We start from the raw sequence: 22,281 nt of genomic DNA, 5'->3' as shown, positions 1-22,281 counted from the left end.
ATCGCATAATACCCTCTAAATCCATCCACGCCATGGCAAATGGCAAGATTTCATTCTTTTTGATGACTGAGTAATATTCAAGTGTGTGTGTGTGTGTGTGTGTGTGTGTGTGTGTGTGTATCTCATATCTTCTTTATCCACTCATCTGTTGACAGATACCTGGGCTTTTTCCATATCTTGGCTATTGTGGACATTGCTGCTATAAATATTGGGCTGCAGGTACCCCTTCAGATCACATGTTTCTATCCTTTGGATAAATACCTAGTAGTGCAATTGCTGGCTCATTGGGTAGTTTTATTTTTAACTTTTTGAGGAAACTCCATACTGTTCTCTAGAGTGGCTACACCAGTTTGCATTCCTATCAACAGTGTCAGAGGGTTCCCCTTTCTCTGCATCCTGCCAATATCTGTTGTTTCCTGTGTTAATTTTAGCCATTCTGACAGGTGTGAGCTGGTATCTCATCATGGCTTTGATTTGTATTTCCCTGATGCTGAGTGATGTTGAGCATCTTTTCATGTGTCTGTTGGCCATTTGTATGTCTTCTCTGCAGAAATGTCTGTTCATGTCTGCCGGTTTTTTGACTGAATTTTTTTTGGGGGGTGTTGAGTTTGATAAGTTCTTTATTGGTTTTGGATAATAACCCTGTATCTGGGAAGTCATTTGCAAATATCTTCTCCCATTCTGTAGGTTGCCTTTTAGTTTTGTTTACTGTTTCCTTTGCTGTGCAAAAGCTTTTTATCCTAATGAATTTCCAATAGGTCATTTTTGCCTTTGTTTCCCTTGCCTTTGGAGACATGTCTAGCAAGAAGTCAGAAAGGTTGCTACTTGTGTTCTCCTCTAGGATTTTGATGGGTTCAGGTCTCACATTTAGGTCTTTCATCCATTTTAAGTTTATTTTTGTGTATTGGTGTAAAGAAGTGGTTCAGTTTCATTTTTCTTCATGTGACTCTTCAATTTTCCCAGCACCTAAAATGAATGTAAATAATTTTAGAAGCGAGTTATGTAACATTGTAGTATTAGAGCATGATTCAAATTTTGCATTTTATGTATATGTATACATACATTCATGCTCGTGCATATGTAGATATAGAAAAATGTCATTTGTGTATGTCTGAGTCATAAGATCTTGAGTATGTTTTCTTTTAGTTGTAATTTTCAAAACTTTTCCCATTGAATATGTCTTAATTATATACAAATTAATAAAACCCTAATAAAGAAGTTAGAGAAAAAAGTCAAGGAAGAAACCATACTTCTTGGTTTGTAGCATCACAGTGACCAGACATAGCACAAACACTACCTTGAATTTAAAATATTGTTGTCAGACTAAATCAGTATTTGATGCTTTTTTTTCCTTTTGATCCTGGTTAATAAAGGTATCAAAGTCTTGTTGGCTCATTGGCTTAGAGTGAAAAATTTATCTCTCAAATTATGAGATTTCATCACAGGTTTCAGAGCACTTGTGGGTGGACCTCAGATTTCCCATGATAGTATGATTATTATGATTCTGTTAAGCACTTTCTTTTGTATATTAAAATTAAATAGGGGATCCCTGGGTGGCTTAGCGGTTTGGCACCTGCCTTTGGCCCAGGGCGCGATCCTGGAGTCCCGGGATCGAGTCCCACGTCAGGCTTCCAGCATGGAGCCTGCTTTTCCTTCCTCTTGTGCCTCTGCCTCTCTCTCTCTATGTCTATCATAAATAAATAAATAAATCTTTAAAAAATAATAAAATAAAATAAAAATGTCTTTTTCTCTTGTGGAGTTGTGAACTCTTGGAGTACAACTGAATTATGTGCTCTTTTGCTCTGTAAACCATTACAGATATTTAGATTGCCTGGAGCAGAAAATTGAAAAACAAATCTATTAAACTGGCATATGCTTAGAAACATTATAAAAATAAAAACCCTGCTAGAATTAATATACTTCCTTAAAATAAAAGAAATTTAATACCTTCCTTTCTAAAAAAAGATACTGTTACACCTTTAACTTAATTAAGTTCAGTTTATTTTATCCAATATTAATATTAGATAACTGTGCTTTTTTTTTTTAATTTTTTTCCACCAACTCTGAAAACCTTGCAATAAAACTGCTGTTCTTGTTAAAATGAATGTTTTCTTATGTGTAGGGTCAGTACAGAGAATAATGAAGCTTTCCAGACCCTGTCCCTAAAGGACAAAAACAGAAGAGAAAATATGAACCAGAATATGAATGTGCCCAGAAGTTTTGAGAGATCATACTCTCCAACCTCAAGTGAACACTCTAATATTATGTTTAATACCGGGGTGAGCATCTTCACTAAGAATGTAATGCTGGTGGTATATGTTTGGATGGGATAAAAAAAGATAAATTTTATCCTAATCTTTGAATTCTAGGAGACTTTGGAGTTCTTAGCCAGGGAAGGCCAAGTCAGGAAGAGTCTATAAAGCAATCCAGTTAACTTTCTAATTCAAAAGTAAAATATGATAGTTAAAAATCAGATTTTACTGTCACTATTGTTATTTCTAAGAGTCACTTATCTCAGTTTTTAAAATTGTTAGTTTGTTCAGAGTTGAAAAAGGGCCAGAGCAAAAGTTATCACTATTTACACACATAAAAGCCCTTAAAAAAAAAGCCATTTAAATTTATGCATTGGAAGGCCTTGGCACTTCCTAATGGACTGTTCCCCAACTGTTCTCTTATTAGCATGGGAAAATTCAATGGATTCCCAAGAATTTCTTTCGTTGTTCCGATTGTCTATGCCCTACAGTTTCTCTAATGAAGACCAGGGATTCTGAGATGATTAACATTTCTCAGAGTGGCCCATAAGCGTGCCTTTACTGAGGGGTTTACAGGCCAGTCATGAAGCAGAGTGGGTGTTGTATAACCAGAGTATGGAATTTTGTTTTTTGTTTTTTGTGTGTGCGTGTGTGGTTTTTTTTGTTTTTTTTTTAAATAATATATTTATTTCTAATTGGTGTTCAATTTGCCAACATACAGAATAATACCCAGTGCTCATCCCGTCAAGTGCCCCCCTCAGTACCCGTCACCCATTCACCCCCACTGCCCATCCTCCGCCCCTTCCACCACCCCTAGTTCGTTTCCCAGAGTTAGGAGTCCTCATGTTCTGAGGCCAATATCTCCCTTTCTGATATTTCCCACCCATTTCTTCTCCCTTCCCTTCTATTCCCTTTCACTATTTTTTATATACCCCAAATGAATGAGAACATATAATGTTTGTCCTTCTCTGATTGACTTATTTCACTCAGCATAATACCCTCTAGTTCCATCCATGTTGAAGCAAATGGTGGGTATTTGTCATTTCTAATGGCTGAGTAATATTCCATTGTATACATAAACCACATCTTCTTTATCCATTCATCTTTTGATGGACACCGAGGCTCCTTCCACAGCTTGGCTATTGTGGACTTGCTGCTATAAACATTGGGGTGCAGGTGTCCTGGCATTTTATTGCATCTGTATCTTTGGGGTAAATCCCCAACAGTGCAATCGCTGGGTCATAGGGCAGGTCTGTCTATTTTGAACTCTTTGAGGAACCTCCACAAAGTTTTCCAGAGTGGCTGCACCATTTCACATTCCCACCAAGAGTGCAACAGGTGCACATCCTGTTGCAACATTCTCCACATCCTCTCCAACATTTGTGGTTTCCTGCCTTGTTAATTTTCCCCATTCTCACTGGTGTGAGGCGGTATCTCATTGTGGTTTTGATTTGTATTTCCCTGATGGCAAGTGATGCAGAGCATTTTCTCATGTGCATGTTGGCCATGTCTATGTCTTCCTCTGTGAGATTTCTGTTCATGTCTTTTGCCCATTTCATGATTGGATTGTTTGTTTCTTTGGTGTTGAGTTTAAGAAGTTCTTTATAGATCTTGGAAACAACTAGGAAACTAGGTCATTTGCAAATATCTTCTCCCTTTCTGTAGGTTGTCTTTGAGTTTTGTTGACTGTATCCTTTGCTGTGCAAAAGCTTCTTATCTTGATGAAGTCCCAATAGTTTATTTTTGCTTTTGTTTCTTTTGCCTTCGTGGATGTATCTTGCAAGAAGTTACTGTGGCCGAGTTCAAAAAGGGTGTTGCCTGTGTTCTCCTCTAGGATTTTGATGGAATCTTGTCTCACATTTAGATCTTTCATCCATTTTGAGTTTATCCTTGTGTATGGTGAAAGGGAGTGGTCTAGTTTCATTCTTCTGCATGTGGATGTCCAATTATCCCAGCACCATTTATTGAACCAGATAGAACTGGAATTCCTATTCTATCATTTACTGGCTTATTTGACTTTGACCAAGACATTTAACATATTTGTGCTCCAATTTCATTCTCCATGAGACTGTTAATGTGTTTATACTAGTAATGTGAATTGCAGACTGTTTGGCATGATTCAGTTACTTAGAAATGTGATTTTTCTCCTCTCCTTGCTTGTGTATTTCTTCTGAGGTATCACTCTTCCCGATCTGGTGGGAAATCAGATGAAAGAAGATTTGCAGACCAGTCTAGAAAAGTTGATTCTTGCATTTGCATATTCTTTCACTCTAGAAATGTATCTAATAACACGTCTTCTTAAAGTCAGAAACCACATTTTTCTGCTTTGAAGACAATATGAGAAAAAATTTTCCTTCTAAACTTTATCTTATTTTTGGTTAATGACAACATCCAAATGCTGATTGTTTTATTCAGATAATATTGGTTGATTAATTAGGAATATTTTTTTCATGATAAATTATGGGGTGTCCAAAATGTTGGTTAAGCTATAGATTACATACCCAAGTAATATATATACTCTATATGCTTTTCTTCAATATTCAGACACCTTTTCAGAGGAGGTCTTTACATTTAAAGGAACAGGTTTTGTGGGGATCCCTGGGTGGCTCAGCAGTTTAGTGCCTGCCTTCGGCCCAGGGCATGATCCTGGAGTTCCAGGATTGAGTCCCACATCAGACTCCCTGCATAGAGCCTGCTTCTCCCTCTGCCTGTGTGTCTGCCTCTGTCTTTCTGCATCTCTCATGAATAAATAAATAAAATCTTAAAAAAAGGAACAGGTTCTGTTGTTAATCTGAAAAAAATATAATCAACTATAGATGAGCCAAAGAGCCTGAAAAAAAAAAAAGAAAATAACATATTTAGTAACATTTTTCAAATTAACAATTAGGCATATTACTTTAAATTTAGAAGTTGAAGAAAAAGTACTGGAGTATATTATTGCAGTTTATTTATTTATTTTTAAAGATTTTAGTTATTTATTCATGATAGACATATATATAGAGAGAGCTCTCTGCAGAGACACAGGCAGAGGGAGAAGCAGGCTCCATGCAGGGAGCCTGATGTGGGACTCGATCCCAGGACTCCAGGATCACGCCCTGGGCCAAAGGCAGGCGCTAAACTGCTGAGCCACCCAGGGATCCCCTATTACTGAAGTTTAAAAATAAATTCATTTTTTGTTTCCTGGCTATCCACTATCACATGGATGAACACCTAGCAGTGGAAACTTATTACATATGCACATTATGGGAATGCTTCATTTGTCAAATAGAGATAGGAGTAAAGGATCATGATTTAATATTGATGAAGCCTGATGTCATGTTGTTCTGCTCAGAGATGCCATGATTGTGTTTGTGATAAAAAATCATCCTTTTGAGGTTTTCAGTATAATTAGAAGCCAAGCCTCAACATATTCCCCCAAAAAGAAGTTTTGCTTGTTACCTGTGTGTTAACCATGGCTGTGTTCTACTCAAGGATATATTTATAGAATGTGTACATCTTCTACCATAAGATTCAGAAAATTAATATTAATGAATTTCATTAAGGCTTGTAACCATTGTAATGGCATCTTTCTCTCTTCTTGTCAGTGGTCTCTTAACTGCCAGCAGTTCTATGCCATGTTCATAAAGAGGGCTATGTTCTCTTGGCGCAACTGGAGTTTGATATTGATGCAGATACTGGGATTTCTGGGCATCGTTTATTTTCTGATGAAAGGAATAGAAATTATAAGAACTAAAACTGAACCTGCCAGGGAAATGGATTTGGAACAATATGGTCAAACCATTGTGCCTTTATCAATTGCTGTTGATTCTGATTTTACTCGGAATTTAACAAAAAATCTTGAGATCTTACTAAAGGCAAAGAAACAAAAACTTCAGGAAGTGAAAGGTAATGTTCTTTCTGGTAATTGTTGGAAACCTGCTTGTATCACTGACAAAGAAGGGTCCTAACGAATATTTAGCAATTGCTCTTTTCTTTCTTGACTGTCACCAATCTCATAAAGGCAGCCAAATCAGAAATAAGAATTATCCCTCAAGGAGATTGGCCACAAAAGTTCATTATTAATGAAGGCACTTTGTAGCCATCTGCCAGCTATTTGCTACACCTTCTAGGGAATGATTTTAAGTACTAAAATATCTTGTTTTGTAAAATTTAGCACAAAACCTCACATAAAACCAGGCTTACAATGTGGTATCATGGTACTAAATCCTGAAAGGCTATGCACAAATCTCTAGATTACCCATATTTTAAAACAGGTTAGGTTGAAGATGTTATGGGCAGGCTACTCTGAACTACTTATTTGGAAGACAATAATAATAATTGATTACATGTACTGAACACTACTTTTGGCAGGAACTTTTCTAAATATTTCAGTTATCTACATTTCTGTAACAATCATACTAGCTTGAGGCTTGGAGATCTTTTTATTTTATTTTTTTAATTTTTATTATTTTTTTAATAAATTAATTTTTTATTGATCTTCAATTTACCAACATACAGAATAACACCCAGTGCTCATCCCGTCAAATGTCCCCCTCAGTGCCCGTCACCCACTCACCCCCACCCCCCGCCCTCCTCCCCTTCCACCACCCCTAGTTCGTTTCCCAGAGTTAGGAGTCTTTATGTTATGTCTCCCTTTCTGATATTTCCCACACATCTCTTGAGGCTTGGAGATCTTAACTAAGTTGTCAAAAAAATGAATCTGGTATGTATTAGAGTAGGGACTAGATTTTAGGACTGCCTGGTGGGAGTCTGCAGTATTAACCCACTCACTACACTAAATCACATCTATAAGGAGCAAGTCTGTCCGTCTTTCAAGGCTGATCATTGCCTTTCATGTGTTTCCTTTGTATTTCCTTTAGCTGCTGCGTGGTTGACAGTTTTGGTTTAGGTTAGCATAGAGCTGTGTAGTTTGGCAGATCGTTTCTCTTTTATCCTTTAGATTCCATTGTGAAAAATGAAAATGCATGAGAAATGTTGATTATTCTATCTTTATCCTGATTTTGCAGCATACACATAGGCTGAGTGGCATAAAAGCTGTCATTAAATCACATATTCCTTTATTCCTTTTTCTCCTCCATGACAGAAGCACTAGATGAACATTTATTAGTCAAAGACCATGTAGTTGTTTAGAAATGACAGAGGAGAGAAGAGGGAGAAATGATTTCTCTGATTAATAATGTGGTTCCTTTTCTGCTATATTATGTTGTTTATACAAAAATAAAAAGACTATGTGTCACAGATATATCAATAGTAATGTTTCAAATGGCAAGATTTCATTCTTTTTTTCATGGCTGAGTAATGTGTGTGTGTATATATATAACATATATATGTATATATGTGTGTATATATATCCATTCTTTATCCATTCATCTATCACTGGAGACTTGAGTTGCTTTCATAATTTGGCTATTATAAATAATGCTGCAGTACACATGGAGTGCTTATATCTTTTCAAATTAGTGTTTTTGTTTTCTTTGGGTCAACACCCAATAGTAGAATCGCTGGATCATATGGTATTTCTATTTTAAATGTTTTGAGGAACCTCCATACTATTTCCACAGTGGCTGCACCAGTTTGCATTGCCAACAAGAGTGCACAAGGGTTAACCGTTCTCCACATTCTCATCAACAGCTATTCTGACCCATGTGAGGTAGTATCTCATTGTGGTTTTGATTTGTATTTCCTGGTGGACTATATTTTCTAAGTGAAACTAAGCTAAAAGGTGCGAGGTTTGTGTAGATTATTAGAATAGAGTTCTTGAGTTGAATGATCAAGATGTGTCTGTCAGAGATGTTGTGAGACACTGGAAATAGAAAAAATATTGGACAAGTAAAATTAGTGGGTTCTACCTTTCCAAAATGCATACTAAGTGATCTGTATTGCATGCTGAGCCCATGGTCATTATTGTTTTCTCATTCCAGGTGACCTAACGGAATACTTGGGGCAAAGTCAAGAATGCATTTACTCATGCATTATTGCACTTTCCTTTCAGCCTACTAGACGTCAAACTGAGGTTACCATTTGGTTCAACAACCAGGCATACCACTCACCACCACTATCCCTGACAGTATTAGACAATATTATTTTTATGGCTCTTTCTGGTCCCAATGCATCAATTACAGTCTCTAACAAACCTCAGCCTCTAAATGCTGCTTCTAAAAAACTTGAGAAAAGGTACGTATGCTTTTTTATTGGAATTGAGCTTGGTACATTAAATATAGTCCTTCTTCCTTATCTGAACACATTCTTTAAAAAAGGTTAATTTTAAAAGTTAATAGAATAATAAAATAAATAATATATAATAAATAACAAGTTATTTTTAGAAACTAGTATTTTCCACTTAGTTGTCTTATCAATGTGTCTTTTTTTATTCATTCCTTTGTAGAAAATTAACAGGAGCACAGGTAGCCTTGAATTTGTTTTTTGGCATGAGTATTTTTGTCAGTAGCTTTTGTCTTCTGACGGTGACTGAGAGAATCACTAAGGCAAAGCACATCCAGTTTGTGAGTGGAGTCTCTGCCACTAATTTCTGGCTCTCGGCTCTGCTCTGGGACTTCCTCATCTTCTTCATTGCCTGCTGCTTACTAATGGTGAGTATTAGACAAAGTCTTTTGAGGAGTTTTATTCTCTGGTACATTCCAGAAGATTCTCCTCAGCTAATATTGACCTATATCTAAGTCTCTCAAGAAAGATAAAAATATACTTTGGCTCATTATGTCAGGGAGTATATTGTGGAATATGCCTCAGTGAAAATCTTTTCCTTTACATTTATTTTCTAAAACAAAAATATTCTTATTTGAAGAAACAGAAATGTATTTCTTAAGCTACCTTCTGGACCTGCTTGCTCTCTAATATGTATTGGCCCAAGGCATCTGTAATTATGGAAAGACACAGCCTGTCATACTACCAATAGCAGTCCCATAGTAAACAAAGTCAATTTTTTAATTTTAATTTTTAAAAAAGATTTTATGTATTTATTCATGAGAGACACACACACAGAGAGAGGCAGAGACATAGGCAGAGGGAGAAGCAGGCTCCATGCAGGGAGCCTGATGTGGGACTTGATCCCGGGACTCCAGGATCACGCCCTGGATTGAAGGCAGGCGCTAAACTGCTGGGCCACCCAGGCGTCCTGGCAAATTTTTTTTAAAGATTTTTTAAAGTTATTCATGAGAGACACACACACACACACAGAGAGAGAGAGAGAGAGAGAGAGAGAGAGGCAGAGACACAGGCAGAGGGAGAAACAGGCTCCATGCAAGAAGCCTGATGCAGGACTCGATCCCAGATCTCCAGGATCATGCCCTGGGCTGAAGGCGACACTAAACCGCTGAGCCACCCGGGCTTCCCGACAAATTTTTTTGTAGGTAATTTTCTCCTGACTCTAGTGATCTGATTGCCTCAAGAGATTTTTGAATTTTGTGCCATGGACCATTCAAATTTTGTGCATTTGTGTGAGCATTTGAATATTTGAATAATTAATAGATAGGATTTAGGAGAATATTTGTTCAGTTTACACTTGTCACTTTCCTTATCTTTTGTCCATCTGGTATCTCTTTGGCCATCCTTCACTGCTGTGAAAGTGAAAGCAAACCCATTTGTTTTAAATGAGATATAGGGCTCAGAGGCCAGTTTCACTGGCTTCCATGCCATTAGAAAACTTATAGTCATTGTCCATGGTGCTCTAGGGTTGGAAGGTTGTAACTTTTGGTTCTGAGGAAGAGCTCTGATCCTATACAGATTAGAACAGATAAAAGAGATCAGAGGCTAGAAGCATTTCATGAATACAGAGAGCTCCAGAGTAGAAAGAAAAACATGACACTCTCTCTGCTGCTCTATGCACTACTATAGACAAGGTGCTCAGTGCTGTTCTCTTCTCACAGCTTACTGGATAGCCAGTTAACAGAGTAAGGGCAAACCACTAACATTGTGAGGGTCACTAATCATTAGTGTTGTCACAGGAACTAACTGGGAGAGCCACACTGTGCACACAAACCAAAACTCCAGAGCTTTACATTATCTCTTCACTTCAGCTGCATCCCACAGGTTTGATCTTCATTATCGCTAATTCACAAACATTTCCTAATTTCTTTTTTTAAAAAATTTTATTTATCTATTCATGAGACACACACACACACAGAGAGAGAGAGAGAGAGGAGAGAGAGGAGAGAGAGAGAGAGAGAGAGGTAGAGACATAGGCAGAGGAAGAAGCAGGCTCCATGCAGGGAGCCCAATGCGGAACTCGATCCAGGAACTCCAGGATCACACCCTGAGCCAAAGGCAGATGCTTAACTGCTGAGCTACCCAGGCATCCCAAACATTTCCTAATTTCTAAAATACTTTTGAACCATGATGTTTACTAGAAATGTGTAATTTGATTTCTAACAGTTTTAAAATGTATTCATAGATTAATAGCACTTTGCTCAGAGAATATACTGTGAATGGTTTTGTTCATTTTAAATACATTGAGTCATATTTTATGATCCAGCATGTGATCAATTTTGGTAAATATTTTATGTGTACTTGTTAACATGTCTCCTGTTTTTATTGGAGAGTTACTCATCTCTGTTGTTACTGATATGTTGCTTATTTTTCTTTTCTGTAAAATTTTGATACAGTTTAAAGCTTTGCTTCATATAGTTTGCTTTATACCTACAGTTTATATATTCATGGATGCATGCATATTTCTAATTGTATTTTCCTGATGGATTAAGCCCTTGTATCACAATGTTATTTCTGTCTTTTATCCCTAATGATGCATCTAGCCTTAAAATATGCTTTTTCTAGAAATAGCATAGGTACTTTGATTATTGTTTCCTTGGTAAATGTATTTTCATCCTTTTGCATTTAGATTTTCTGATTCTTCATATTCTTAAAAATTTTTTTTCATAAACAGTATATAGTTGTGTTAGTTTTTTTCCAGGCTAACGATCTGGCCTTATAATTAAAGTATCCAAAGAAATACTAATATGTTTGGGTTTATTCTTTTCTTATTTGAATTGTTTTTTTTATTTATTTTTTTTTTTAATTTTTATTTATTTATGATAGTCACAGAGAGAGAGAGAGAGGCAGAGACACAGGCAGAGGGAGAAGCAGGCTCCATGCACCGGGAGCCTGACGTGGGATTCGATCCCGGGTCTTCCAGGATCGCGCCCTGGGCCAAAGGCAGGCGCCAAACCGCTGCGCCACCCAGGGATCCCTATTTGAATTGTTTTATTTCCTGTTTCCCCTTTTTCTTCTGCCCTCTATTGAATTTGTGTTAAATATTCTTTCAGTGACCATTCTAAAAATTAGCATGCACATTTGGGTGTTTTTTTAAAAGATTTTGTTTACTTGAGAATGAGAGAGCAAGCAAGAGAGATAGAACGTGAGTGAGGTGGGGGGCAGAGGAAGAGGGAGAAGCAGACTTCCTGCTGACCAGGGAGCCTATTGTGGGGCTCAATCCCAGGACCCTGGGACAATGACCTGAGCTGAAGGCAAGATGCTCAACTGACTGAGCCACCCAGGTGCCCCTAACATGCATGTATGATTAATTACTGTCACCGCAAGTTACTGCTGTTACCACCTCCCTGATAGTGATAAGATCTTGTCATTCCAAAAATAACCTCCAGATTTTTACGTTATTGTTATAAGGCATTTTAATTTTATACATTTATCATCCAAAAGCTACTATTTTTTTGTTACAGTAAATATTTAGTTGTATTCATTCATAGTTTTTCCCATTGCTTTTTATTCTCTTCTGTAGTTTTATCTGGGATCATTTTTCTCTTCCTGAAGAACTTGCTATGGTATTTCTTTTAGGAAAGATTTAATGGCGAGAAAATATCTTGCAGACTGTTTGGAAATTATTTCTTTTTTTTTTTTTTTTTTATCCCTTGAAGAATATTTTTCTGTTCCCCCCACCTCCTGCACTTTAGGGATGTCATTCCATTGTCATGGCTTATTTTCATCATTTTTTTACAAGGAGTCAGCTATCAGACTTCTTAAAATTCCTTGGAAAGTATTGTGTCTTTTTTGCACAGTTTTCTTTTACTATTTTTCCTTTGAGGTAGATTTTTTAACATTCTTACTGTATTGTGCTTAGGTTTTTTTTGTTTTTACCTTGCTTGGTATATTCAAAGCTTCCTGAATCTGAAGGTTGGTATCTGTTACCAGTTTTATAAATTTCTTGGCCAGTCTTTTACTTCCCTCTGTCTCATCGTCCTTTTCCTTTTGTTCTCTGATTTTGTTTTCATGTGTATTGTTTCTTTTCACTGTGTCACAGATGTCTCAAATACTATTCTGTTTATTTTCCTTTTTTTTCCACTGTGCATTTCTTGGGCAGCAGCTTCTTACTAGACAGATTTCCAAAGGCAAGGGGAATAAAGGCAAAAACAAATTATTGGGACTTCATCAAGATAAAAAGCTTTTGCACAGCAAAGAAAACAGTCAATAAAATCAAAAGACAACCACAGAATGGGAGAAGATATTTGCAAATGTTGTATCAGATAAAGGTCTACTACCCAAAATCTATAAAGAACTTACCAAACTCAACACCCAAAGAATAAATAATCCAATCAAGAAATGGGCAGAAGACATGAAGACATACAAATGGCCAACAGACATATGAAAAAATGCTCAACATCACTCAGCATCAGGGAAATATAAATCAAAACCACTATAAGATACCACCTCAACAGTCATAATGGCTAAAATGAACAAGTCAGGAAACAACAGATGTTGTTAAAAAACAATATAAAATAAAACCTATCTAATAAGTTCTTCATTTCATATTTGTATTCCTCAGATATAAAGCTTACAGTGAATTACTTTCCAAAATTTATCTCATGAAGTTATTCATCTGTAAACCTATGCTCTCCACCTTTTTATTTTCTCAGACATATTCAACCATAGTTCTTTTAATATTCTTATGAATAACTTCACATCTGGATCATATTCTAAGTGTAATTCTCTAGCAGTAAGAATAAAACAGAGAAACAGAAAAAAAGAGAAAGAGGTCAGAACTGATGTATCATAAAAGAAGATAGACACATGATCTATAGATATGGAAAAGCATTCAACTGCATTAATTGTCAGGAAAATACTTACCAAAAACATAAAGATAAATGTTGTCAATAAGATGGCATACTAGGAAGTCCCAAGTCCTTTGCCCCCCCACCCCTGCCCATGGAGAAAAAAAAAGCAGAAACTCAGCCAGTTTATTATAACTTTATAGGAACTCTGGAAAACAATCATAGGTCTATAGCAACCAAGAAAATGCCCAAACAAGAAAATGTCACATTCAAAATGATAGGAAATTTCATAGCATGTTTATGAGCCCTTAATTCAACCTATCCCTAGTGTAGCACAGTCTTGGTCTGGAGGATATGGCAGTCCAGTTGCCAGCTCTCCCCTGAAGTGGAAGAAGTAGAACAGATCTTTATTTCCAACATTCTAACATATCGAGAGGCTTGCAAGAAGGACTGCTCTCTTTTTGTCTAACTTGGATTTTAAATAGGGAAGAGCAGTGGTATCCATTGGTTGTGAACCTGCCGGGGTACCACAGACCTGAAGATGCCTGAAGGAAGAAATTATTAATCAAGACTATAATATAGACTAAGGCTTGAAGGAGAGCCTGATATAAGGCCCTGGGGAATAAACACATTTCAAAGCAGTTCTATTTATAGGGGAGGGAATTGAGAAAGCAATATACAGGCCAAGATGGTGTACATGCTCATAAAGACATGAGAGACTTTGATCTTAATGGGATAGGAGTGATCCCTAGTCTCAGAACAAACCCCACTAATTACTGATGAACTGCTCTGACACAGAGTCAGTCTGCAAAGATTGGAAGAGTGGCTGATATTTTACTCAAGTTTCTACAACATCACAAGGCCTACAAATAAGCAGGAAAGCATAGTCTGTTCAAAGGAAGAAGATAAAATGACAGCAACCATTCCTGAAGAAGTACAAACAGGGGGCACCTGGGTGGCTCAGTCGGTTAAGCATCTGCCTTCAGCCCAGGTCATGATCCCAGGATCCTGGGATGGAGCACTGCACTGGGCTCCCTGCTCACCAGGGAGCCTTCTTCTCCCTCTCCCTCTCCCCCTGCTTGTGCATTTTCTCTCTGTGTCAAATCAATCAATCTAAGAAAAATACAAAGATTGGAGCTGCTAGACAAAGACTTTAAAACAACTGTCTTAAATAAGCTGAGGAAATGAATTACCACTAAACCTACCCCACAAGAAATGCTAATGGATTCCTTCAGATTGAAATGAAAGAATGCTGGACAGTAACTCAAATGATGTAAAGGTCTCCAAGAAAGGAAATATAAAAGCCAGCTTCTTAGCTCTGACTGCTATAACAAAATAGATATGGTGGATTAAATAATAGAAAATTATTTCCTCATGGTTGCAAAGTCTAGGAAGTCCAAGATCAAGGATGCATTTGATTTGGTTTCCCAATGAGGGCTCTTCATGGTTTGCAGATGACTCTTTTCTCACACTGTCCATACATGGCAGAAACAGAAGGAAAGAAGGAGAGGGAGAGTGAAAGCTCAAGAGCAAGTTTTCATCTTATTATAAGGACACTATCCCATCATGGGGCCCCACCCTCATGACCTCATCTTAACCGGATTACATCCCAAAGGCCACACCTCCAGATACCATCACATTGGAGATAAGAGCTTCCAAAATACTAAGCTTCTGGCTTTGAAGATAAAGGAAACTGCCCTTAGCTCAGTAAGGCAGACAGCCTCTAGAAGCCTGAAAAGGCAACAACATGGATTTCTCCTGGAGCCTCCAGAAGGAATACAGTCTTGCAGACCTTTTTATCTTAGTCTAGTGAGAACCCTTCCAAAACTATAAGATAAAATTGTGTTGTTTTAGCCACTAACTTGTGAATTTGTTACAGCAGCAATAGGAAACAAAACGTAGAGTGATACAAACCTACCAGAATAGCTAAAATCTAGAAAGCTAAAATACCAAATATATATAAAAATGTAATGCAGTGGAAACTGCAATTACTATTGATGAGAACATAAGTTGGTCCAGTTACTTTGGTAAGCAATTTGGCATTTTCTTCTAAAACTTTGAAGGTTTATTAATTATATATGTGTGTGTGTGTGTGTATACATATGATGCATATATATGTGCAAGAAACATGTACAAGAAAATTAAGAATGTAATTAATAATAATAAACAATAAACATGGCAACTCAAATATTTATTAAATATAACAGATGAATAAAAGTGATACAAAAATACACTGGAATACTAAACAGCAATGAAAATGAACTACCACACTGGGCAACAGTAGGGATGGATTTCACAAATACAATGTTGGCAAAAGAAGGCAGGTATGAAGAACGTCATACTATATAATTCCATTTATATACAATTGAAAATACAAGTACTGTTTAGAGATGTTTTTGTTAAAACTTTAAAAAAAGAAGGAAAGTAATTATAAAGGTCAGGATAGTGTTTACGTTCACAGAGGAGGGAGATGTTGTACTTTAAGTGGTATTGGGATCCTTGATGATTTTTTTTCATTTTTTAAAAATTTATTTTTCATTGGTGTTCAATTTGCCAACATACAGAATAACACCCAGTGCTCATCCTGTCAAGTGCCCCCCTCAGTGCCCATCACCCATTCACCCCCACCCCCCGCCCTCCGCCCCTTCCACCACCCCTAGTTCGTTTCCCAGAGTTAGGAGTCTTTATGTTCTGTCTCCCTTTTTGATATTTCCTACCCATTTCTTCTCCCTTCCCTTCTATTCCCTTTCACTATTATTTACATACCCCAAATGAATGAGAACATATAATGTTTGTCCTCCTCTGATTGATTCACTTCACTCAGCATAATACCCTCCAGTTCCATCCATGTTGAAGCAAATGGTGGGTATTTGTCATTTCTAATGGCTGAGTAATATTCCATTGTATACATAAACCACATCTTCTTTATCCATTCATCTTTTGATGGACACCGAGGCTCCTTCCACAACTAGGCTATTGTGGACATTGCTGCTATAAACATCGGGGTGCAGGTGTCCCAGCGTTTCATTGCATCTGTATCTTTGGGGTAAATCCCCAACAGTGCAATTGCTGGGTCATAGGGCAGGTCTATTTTTAACTCTTTGAGTAACCTCCACACAGTTTTCCAGAGTGGCTGCACCAGTTCACATTCCCACCAACAGTGCAAAAGGGTTCCCTTTTCTCCGCATCCTCTCCAACATTTGTGGTTTCCTGCCTTGTTAATTTTCCCCATTCTCACTGGTGTGAGGTGGTATCTCATTGTGGTTTTGATTTGTATTTCCCTGATGGCAAGTGATGCGGAGCATTTTCTCATGTGCGTGTTGGCCATGTCTATGTCTTCCTCTGTGAGATTTCTGTTCATGTCTTTTGCCCATTTCATGATTGGATTGTTTGTTTCTTTGGTGTTGAGTTTAAGAAGTTCTTTATAGATCTTGGAAACTAGCCCTTTATCTGATAGGTCATTTGCAAATATCTTCTCCCATTCTGTAGGTTGTCTTTTAGTTTTGTTGACTGTATCCTTTGCTGTGCAAAAGCTTCTTATCTTGATGAAGTCCCAATAGTTCATTTTTGCTTTTGTTTCTTTTGCCTTCGTGGATGTATCTTGCAAGAAGTTAATGTGTCCAAGTTCAAAAAGGGTGTTGCCTGTGTTCTCCTCTAGGATTTTGATGGAATCTTGTCTCACATTTAGATCTTTCATCCATTTTGAGTTTATCTTTGTGTATGGTGAAAGAGAGTGGTCTAGTTTCATTCTTCTGCATGCAGATGTCCAATTTTCCCAGCACCATTTATTGAAGAGACTGTCTTTCTTTCAGTGGATAGTCTTTCCTCCTTTATCGAATATTAGTTGACCATAAAGTTGAGAGTCCACTTCTGGGTTCTCTATTCTGTTCCTTTGATCTATGTGTCTGTTTTTGTGCCAGTACCACACTGTCTTGATGACCACAGCTTTGTAGTACAACCTGAAATCTGGCATTGTGATGCCCCCAGCTATGGTTTTCTTTTTTAAAATTCCCCTGGCTATTCGGGGTCTTTTCTGATTCCACACAAATCTTAAAATAATTTGTTCTAACTCTCTGAAGAAAGTCCGTGGTATTTTGATAGGGATTTCATTAAACGTGTAAATTGCCCTGGGTAACATTGACATTTTCACAATATTAATTCTGCCAATCCATGAGCATGGAATATTTTTCCATCTCTTTGTGTCTTCCTCAATTTCTTTCAGAAGTGTTCTATAGTTTTTAGGGTATAGATCCTTTACCTCTTTGGTTAGGTTTATTCCTAGGTATCTTATGCCTTTGGGTGCAATTGTAAATGGGATAGACTCCTTAATTTCTCTTTCTTCAGCCTCATTGTTAGTGTATAGAAATGCCACTGACTTCTGGGCATTGATTTGCTGTGGGATTTTCGTAGATGGCTTTTAAGATGTTGAGGAATGTTCCCTCTATCCCTACACTCTGAAGAGTTTTGATCAGGAATGGATGCTGTATTTTGTCAAATGCTTTCTCTGCATCTAATGAGAGGATCATATGGTTCTTGGTTTTTCTCTTGCTGATATGATGAACCACATTGATTGTTTTACTGAGTATTGAACCAGCCTTGTGTCCCGGGAATAAATCCTACTTGGTCATGGTGAATAATTTTCTTAATGTACTGTTGGATCCTATTGGCTAGTATCTTGTTGAGAATTTTAGCATCCATATTCATCAGGGTATTGGTCTGTAATTCTCCTTTTTGGTGGGGTCTTTGTCTGGTTTTGGAAATAGGGTGATGCTGGCCTCATAGAACGAATTTGGAAGTACTCCATCTCTATCTTTCCAAACAGCTTTAGTAGAATAGGTATGGCTTCTTCTTTAAACATTTGATAGAATTCCCCTGGGAAGCCATCTGGCCCTGGACTCTTGTGTCTTGGGAGGTTTTTGATGACTGCTTCGATTTCCTCCCTGGTTATTGGTCTGTTCAGGTTTTCTATTTCTTCCTGTTCCAGTTTTGGTAGTTTGTGGCTTTCCAGAAATGCGTCCATTTCTTCTAGATTGCCTAATTTATTGGCGTATAGCTGTTCATAATGTGTTTTTAAAATCGTTTGTATTTCCTTGGTGTTGGTAGTGATCTCTCCTTTCTCATTCATGATTTTATTAATTTGAGTCCTCTCTCTTCTTTTTAATAAGGCTGGCTAATGGTTTATCTATCTTATTAGTTTTTTCAAAGAACCAACTCCTGGTTTTGTTGATCTGTTCCACAGTTCTTCTGGTCTCGATTTTGTTGAGTTCTGCTCGAATCTTTATTAACTCTCTTCTTCTGCTGGGTGTAGGATCTATTTGCTGTTTTTTCTCTAGCTCCTTTAGGTGTAAAGTTAGCTTTTGTATTTGAGTTCTTTCCAGTTTTTGAATGGATGCTTGTATTGCGATGTATTTCACCCTCAGGACTGCTTTTGCTGCATCCCAAGGATTTTGAACGGTTGTATCTTCATTCTCATTAGTTTCCATGAATCTTTTTAATTCTTCCTTAATTTCCTGGTTGACCCTTTCATCTTTTAGCAAGATGGTCCTTAACCTCTACGTGTTTGAAGTCCTTCCAAACTTCTTGTTGTGATTTAGTTCTAATTTCAAGGCATTATGGTCTGAGAATATGCAGGGGACGATCCCAATCTTTTGGTATCGGTTCAGACCCGATTTGTGACCCAGCATGTGGTCTATTCTGGAGAAAGTTCCATGCGCACTTGAGAAGAATGTGTATTCAGTTGAGTTTGGATGTAAAGTTCTGTAGATATCTGTGAAATCCATCTGGTCCAGTGCATCATTTAAAGCTCTCGTTTCTTTGGAGATGTTGTGTTTAGAAGACCTATCGAGTGTAGAAAGCGCTAGATTGAAGTCACCAAGTATAAGTGTATTATTATCTAAGTATGTCTTAATTTGGTTATTAATTGATTGATATATTTGGCAGCTCCCACATTCGGGGCATATATATTGAGGATTGTTAAGTCCTCTTGTTGGATAGATCCTTTAAGTATGATATAGTGTCCCTCTTCATCTCTCACTACAGTCTTCGGGGTAAATTTTAGTTTATCTGATATAAGGATGGCTACCCCTGCTTTCTTTTGAGGACCATTTGAATGGTAAATGGTTCTCCAACCTTTTATTTTCAGGCTGTAGGTGTCCTTCTGTCTAAAATGAGTCTCTTGTAGACAGCAAGTAGATGGGTCCTGCTTTTTTATCCAGTCTGAAACCCTGCGCCTTTTGATGGGGTCATTGAGCCCGTTCACGTTCAGAGTTACTATTGAAATATATGAGTTTAGTGTCATCATGATATCTATTCAGTCCTTGTTTTTGTGGATTGTTCCACTGGACTTCTTCTTAAAGGGGAATTTTAAGAGTCCCCCTTACAATTTCTTGCAGAGCTGGTTTGGAGGTCAGATATTCTTTCAGTTCCTGCCTGTCTTGGAAGCTCTTTATCTCTCCTTCCATTCTGAATGAGAGCCTTGCTGGATAAAGTATTCTTGGTTGCATGTTTTTCTCATTGAGGACCCTGAATATATCCTGCCAGCCCTTTCTGGCCTGCCAGGTCTCTGTGGAGAGGTCTGCTGTTACCCTAATACTCCTCCCCATAAAAGTCAGGGATTTCTTGTCTCTTGCTGCTTTAAGGATCTTCTCTTTATCTTTGGAATTTGCAAGCTTCACTATTAAATGTCGAGGTGTTGAACGGTTTTTATTGATTTTAGGGGCATGATCTATTTCCTGGATCTGAATGCCTGTTTCCCTTCCCAGATTAGGAAAGTTTTCAGCTAGGATTTGTTCAAATACATATTCTGGACCTCTTTCCCTTTCGGCACCCTCTGGAACACCAATTAAACGTAGGTGTTTCTTCCTCAGGCTGTCATTTATTTCCCTTAATCTATCCTCATGGTCTTTTAATTGTTTGTCTCTTTTTTCCTCAGTTTCCCTCTTTACCATCAACTTGTCTTCTATGTCACTCACTCGTTCTTCCACCTCATTAACCCTCTTCGCTAGGACTTCCTGTTTGGATTCCATCTCATTCAATTGATTTTTAATTTCTGCCTGATTAGATCTAAATTCTGCAGTCATGAAGTCTCTTGAGTCCTTTATGCTTTTTTTCTGGAGTCACCAGTAGCTTTATAATAGTGCTTCTGAATTGGCTTTCTGACATTGAATTGTAATCCAGATTTTGTAACTCTGTGGGAGAGAGGACTGTTTCTGAATCTTTCTTTTGAGGTGAGGTTTTCCTTCTAGTCATTTTGCTCAGTGCAGAGTGGCAAAAAACAAGTTGTATTGGGAAAAGGAGAAAAAGAGAGGAGAGAAAGAAGGAAAGAAAAGAGAAAAAGAAAAAAGGAAGAAAAAAGAAAAAGAAGAAAAAGAGAAAATAAGGAAAGGGGAAAAAAGGTGGGGGAAGCAAACAGAAAGCAAAAAGAAAAAAAAAAATCCACGGGGGAGTATCTTCTGATTCTGTATACTTTAAGTCCCTTGACTTCCCCTGGAACTTGTCGGTCTAGCTGGTCTTCTGGGGGAGGAGCCTGTTGTGCTGTGTTAGCACTTGGTGGAGCTGCTCTGCCCTCTGCCGGATGCAGTGCTCAGTGGAGGTTGTTTACCCTGTGAGGCCCCAGGAGGAACAACCACAGTGGTCGGGGTCAGCTCTGGAGCCCTGGATTCAGCTCCCGCAGTAACTACGGAGCTCTCAGTGTGCAGGGGCCTGGTTGCTCTTGGGGCAGGGCGCTCGCTGATCTGCTCAGCTCGGGGCAGGAGCATCCTTGCTGTCCTGGGCTCTCCCGGCCTTTGCCTGTCCCAGCGGGAGGTTCAGATCCTGGGCTGTGTCACCGGCGCTCTGTGCTCCCGGCCTGTGTTGTTGGATTTGAGCTCCCGGCAGCGCAGCTCCCTCAGGCGGAGCCTCCGCCCGAGCCCCTCCGAGCTGCTCCAGGTCCAGCCGTGCGCGCTCCAGCCCTTTAGGGAGCTCGGCGCACTCTCCTGGGCGCGCAGGTGCCTGTTAGTGTCCCAGGGAGCCCGAAGGCATCCCCGCCCTCCTGGGGTCCTGCTCTAACTCCCTGCAAGCGCCTTTCCGCCCGGGGAAGATTGGTGAAGCTCCTGCTTCTCCAGGACGGTGCTTTCCTGTCCTGGGGACACTCGCCCTGGCCTTAGCCTGGCTCCTCGGGGCCCCTCCCCCTTGGATGCCTTTTGTTTCTTCCCCCCACCCCCCCACCCCCGTCTTCCTACCTTGATAGCGTGAGCTCTTCTCACTGTAGCATTCCAGCTGTTCTCTCTTTAAATCTCAGGCTGAATTCGTAGATTTTCAGGATGATTTGAAGGTTATCTAGGTAATTTGGTGGGGACAGGTGACTTGGGGACCCTACTCTATCGCCATCTTGCCCCTCCTTTCTCTCTTTGGTGATTTCACAGCAGTGTTTGTTTTGTAATAATTCAGTGATCTGTTCATCTGTATTTTGTGCATTTTTTAATGTGTTACATTTCAAAATAAAGTTTAAAATCATTCAGCTAAATATCTCATTGATATTTTTGTTTGTAGACTGATTTGGGAAATATCTACATTTTTACAGTGTTGAGTCTTTCTACTCAAAAATGTACATTTAAAAAAATGTACATTTTACAATTAGTGAAATCCCTAAACATTGTCTTTCAACAACAACAACAAAAAAATATGTAGGTCACCCGAAATTCTACCTAAGTAATTACATGCATTGCATTTCTCTTGAGACTGAAAGTCTGTGATGACAGAAGCAATGTACCATGCCCATAATACCTAAATACTTTCATCTATGTTATGTTCATTTTTTTGTTGCTTTTTCTACTACCACTGGTACCCTGCTTTCAATCACTAGTAGCTATCCTTAGCTTAACTCTACCATCCACTTTTCAAGGATCTTGCTACATAATCATTTAATAGCTCAAAATAAATAATTCTGGAATATTTGGAGAAACCAGTTAATAACTTGTGTGATGTAGATTTCTGGAAATTTATTTTCTGTAATAGCTCTATAAGTTCTCTATTCTCTT

The 22,281-nt window shown here is 38.2% G+C and overlaps 1 protein-coding gene and 1 long non-coding RNA gene across 4 annotated transcripts in view; one reads left to right on the top strand and one right to left on the bottom strand.

Moving 5' to 3' along the window:
* The window catches only part of LOC112640270 (phospholipid-transporting ATPase ABCA3-like), a 191,283-nt gene that overhangs the window by 121,782 nt on the left and 47,220 nt on the right, over positions 1–22,281 (top strand). For all 3 annotated transcript variants that reach the window (XR_003123948.3, XM_025416268.3, XM_025416272.3), the window contains 4 exons: positions 2,123–2,279; positions 5,837–6,137; positions 8,174–8,426; positions 8,638–8,842. Coding sequence is in view for 2 of the 3 variants with exons in the window: in XM_025416268.3 (XP_025272053.3) it covers positions 2,123–2,279; positions 5,837–6,137; positions 8,174–8,426; positions 8,638–8,842 (916 nt within the window). In the remaining variant the exon portion in view is untranslated. The remainder of the gene's footprint in view (positions 1–2,122; positions 2,280–5,836; positions 6,138–8,173; positions 8,427–8,637; positions 8,843–22,281) is intronic.
* On the bottom strand, positions 82–21,648 carry LOC125755273 (uncharacterized). Its single transcript, XR_007411257.1, has 2 exons — positions 21,484–21,648; positions 82–966 (listed from the first exon to the last, which is right to left on the bottom strand). It is a non-coding gene; the product is annotated as an uncharacterized LOC125755273 (long non-coding RNA).

The sequence above is a fragment of the Canis lupus genome, chromosome 6, assembly GCF_003254725.2.
Source record: "Canis lupus dingo isolate Sandy chromosome 6, ASM325472v2, whole genome shotgun sequence".
Lineage (NCBI taxonomy): Eukaryota > Metazoa > Chordata > Mammalia > Carnivora > Canidae > Canis > Canis lupus.
The sequence above is the reverse complement of the archived record's forward strand: the minus strand, read 5'-3'. Positions and strand labels throughout refer to the sequence as shown.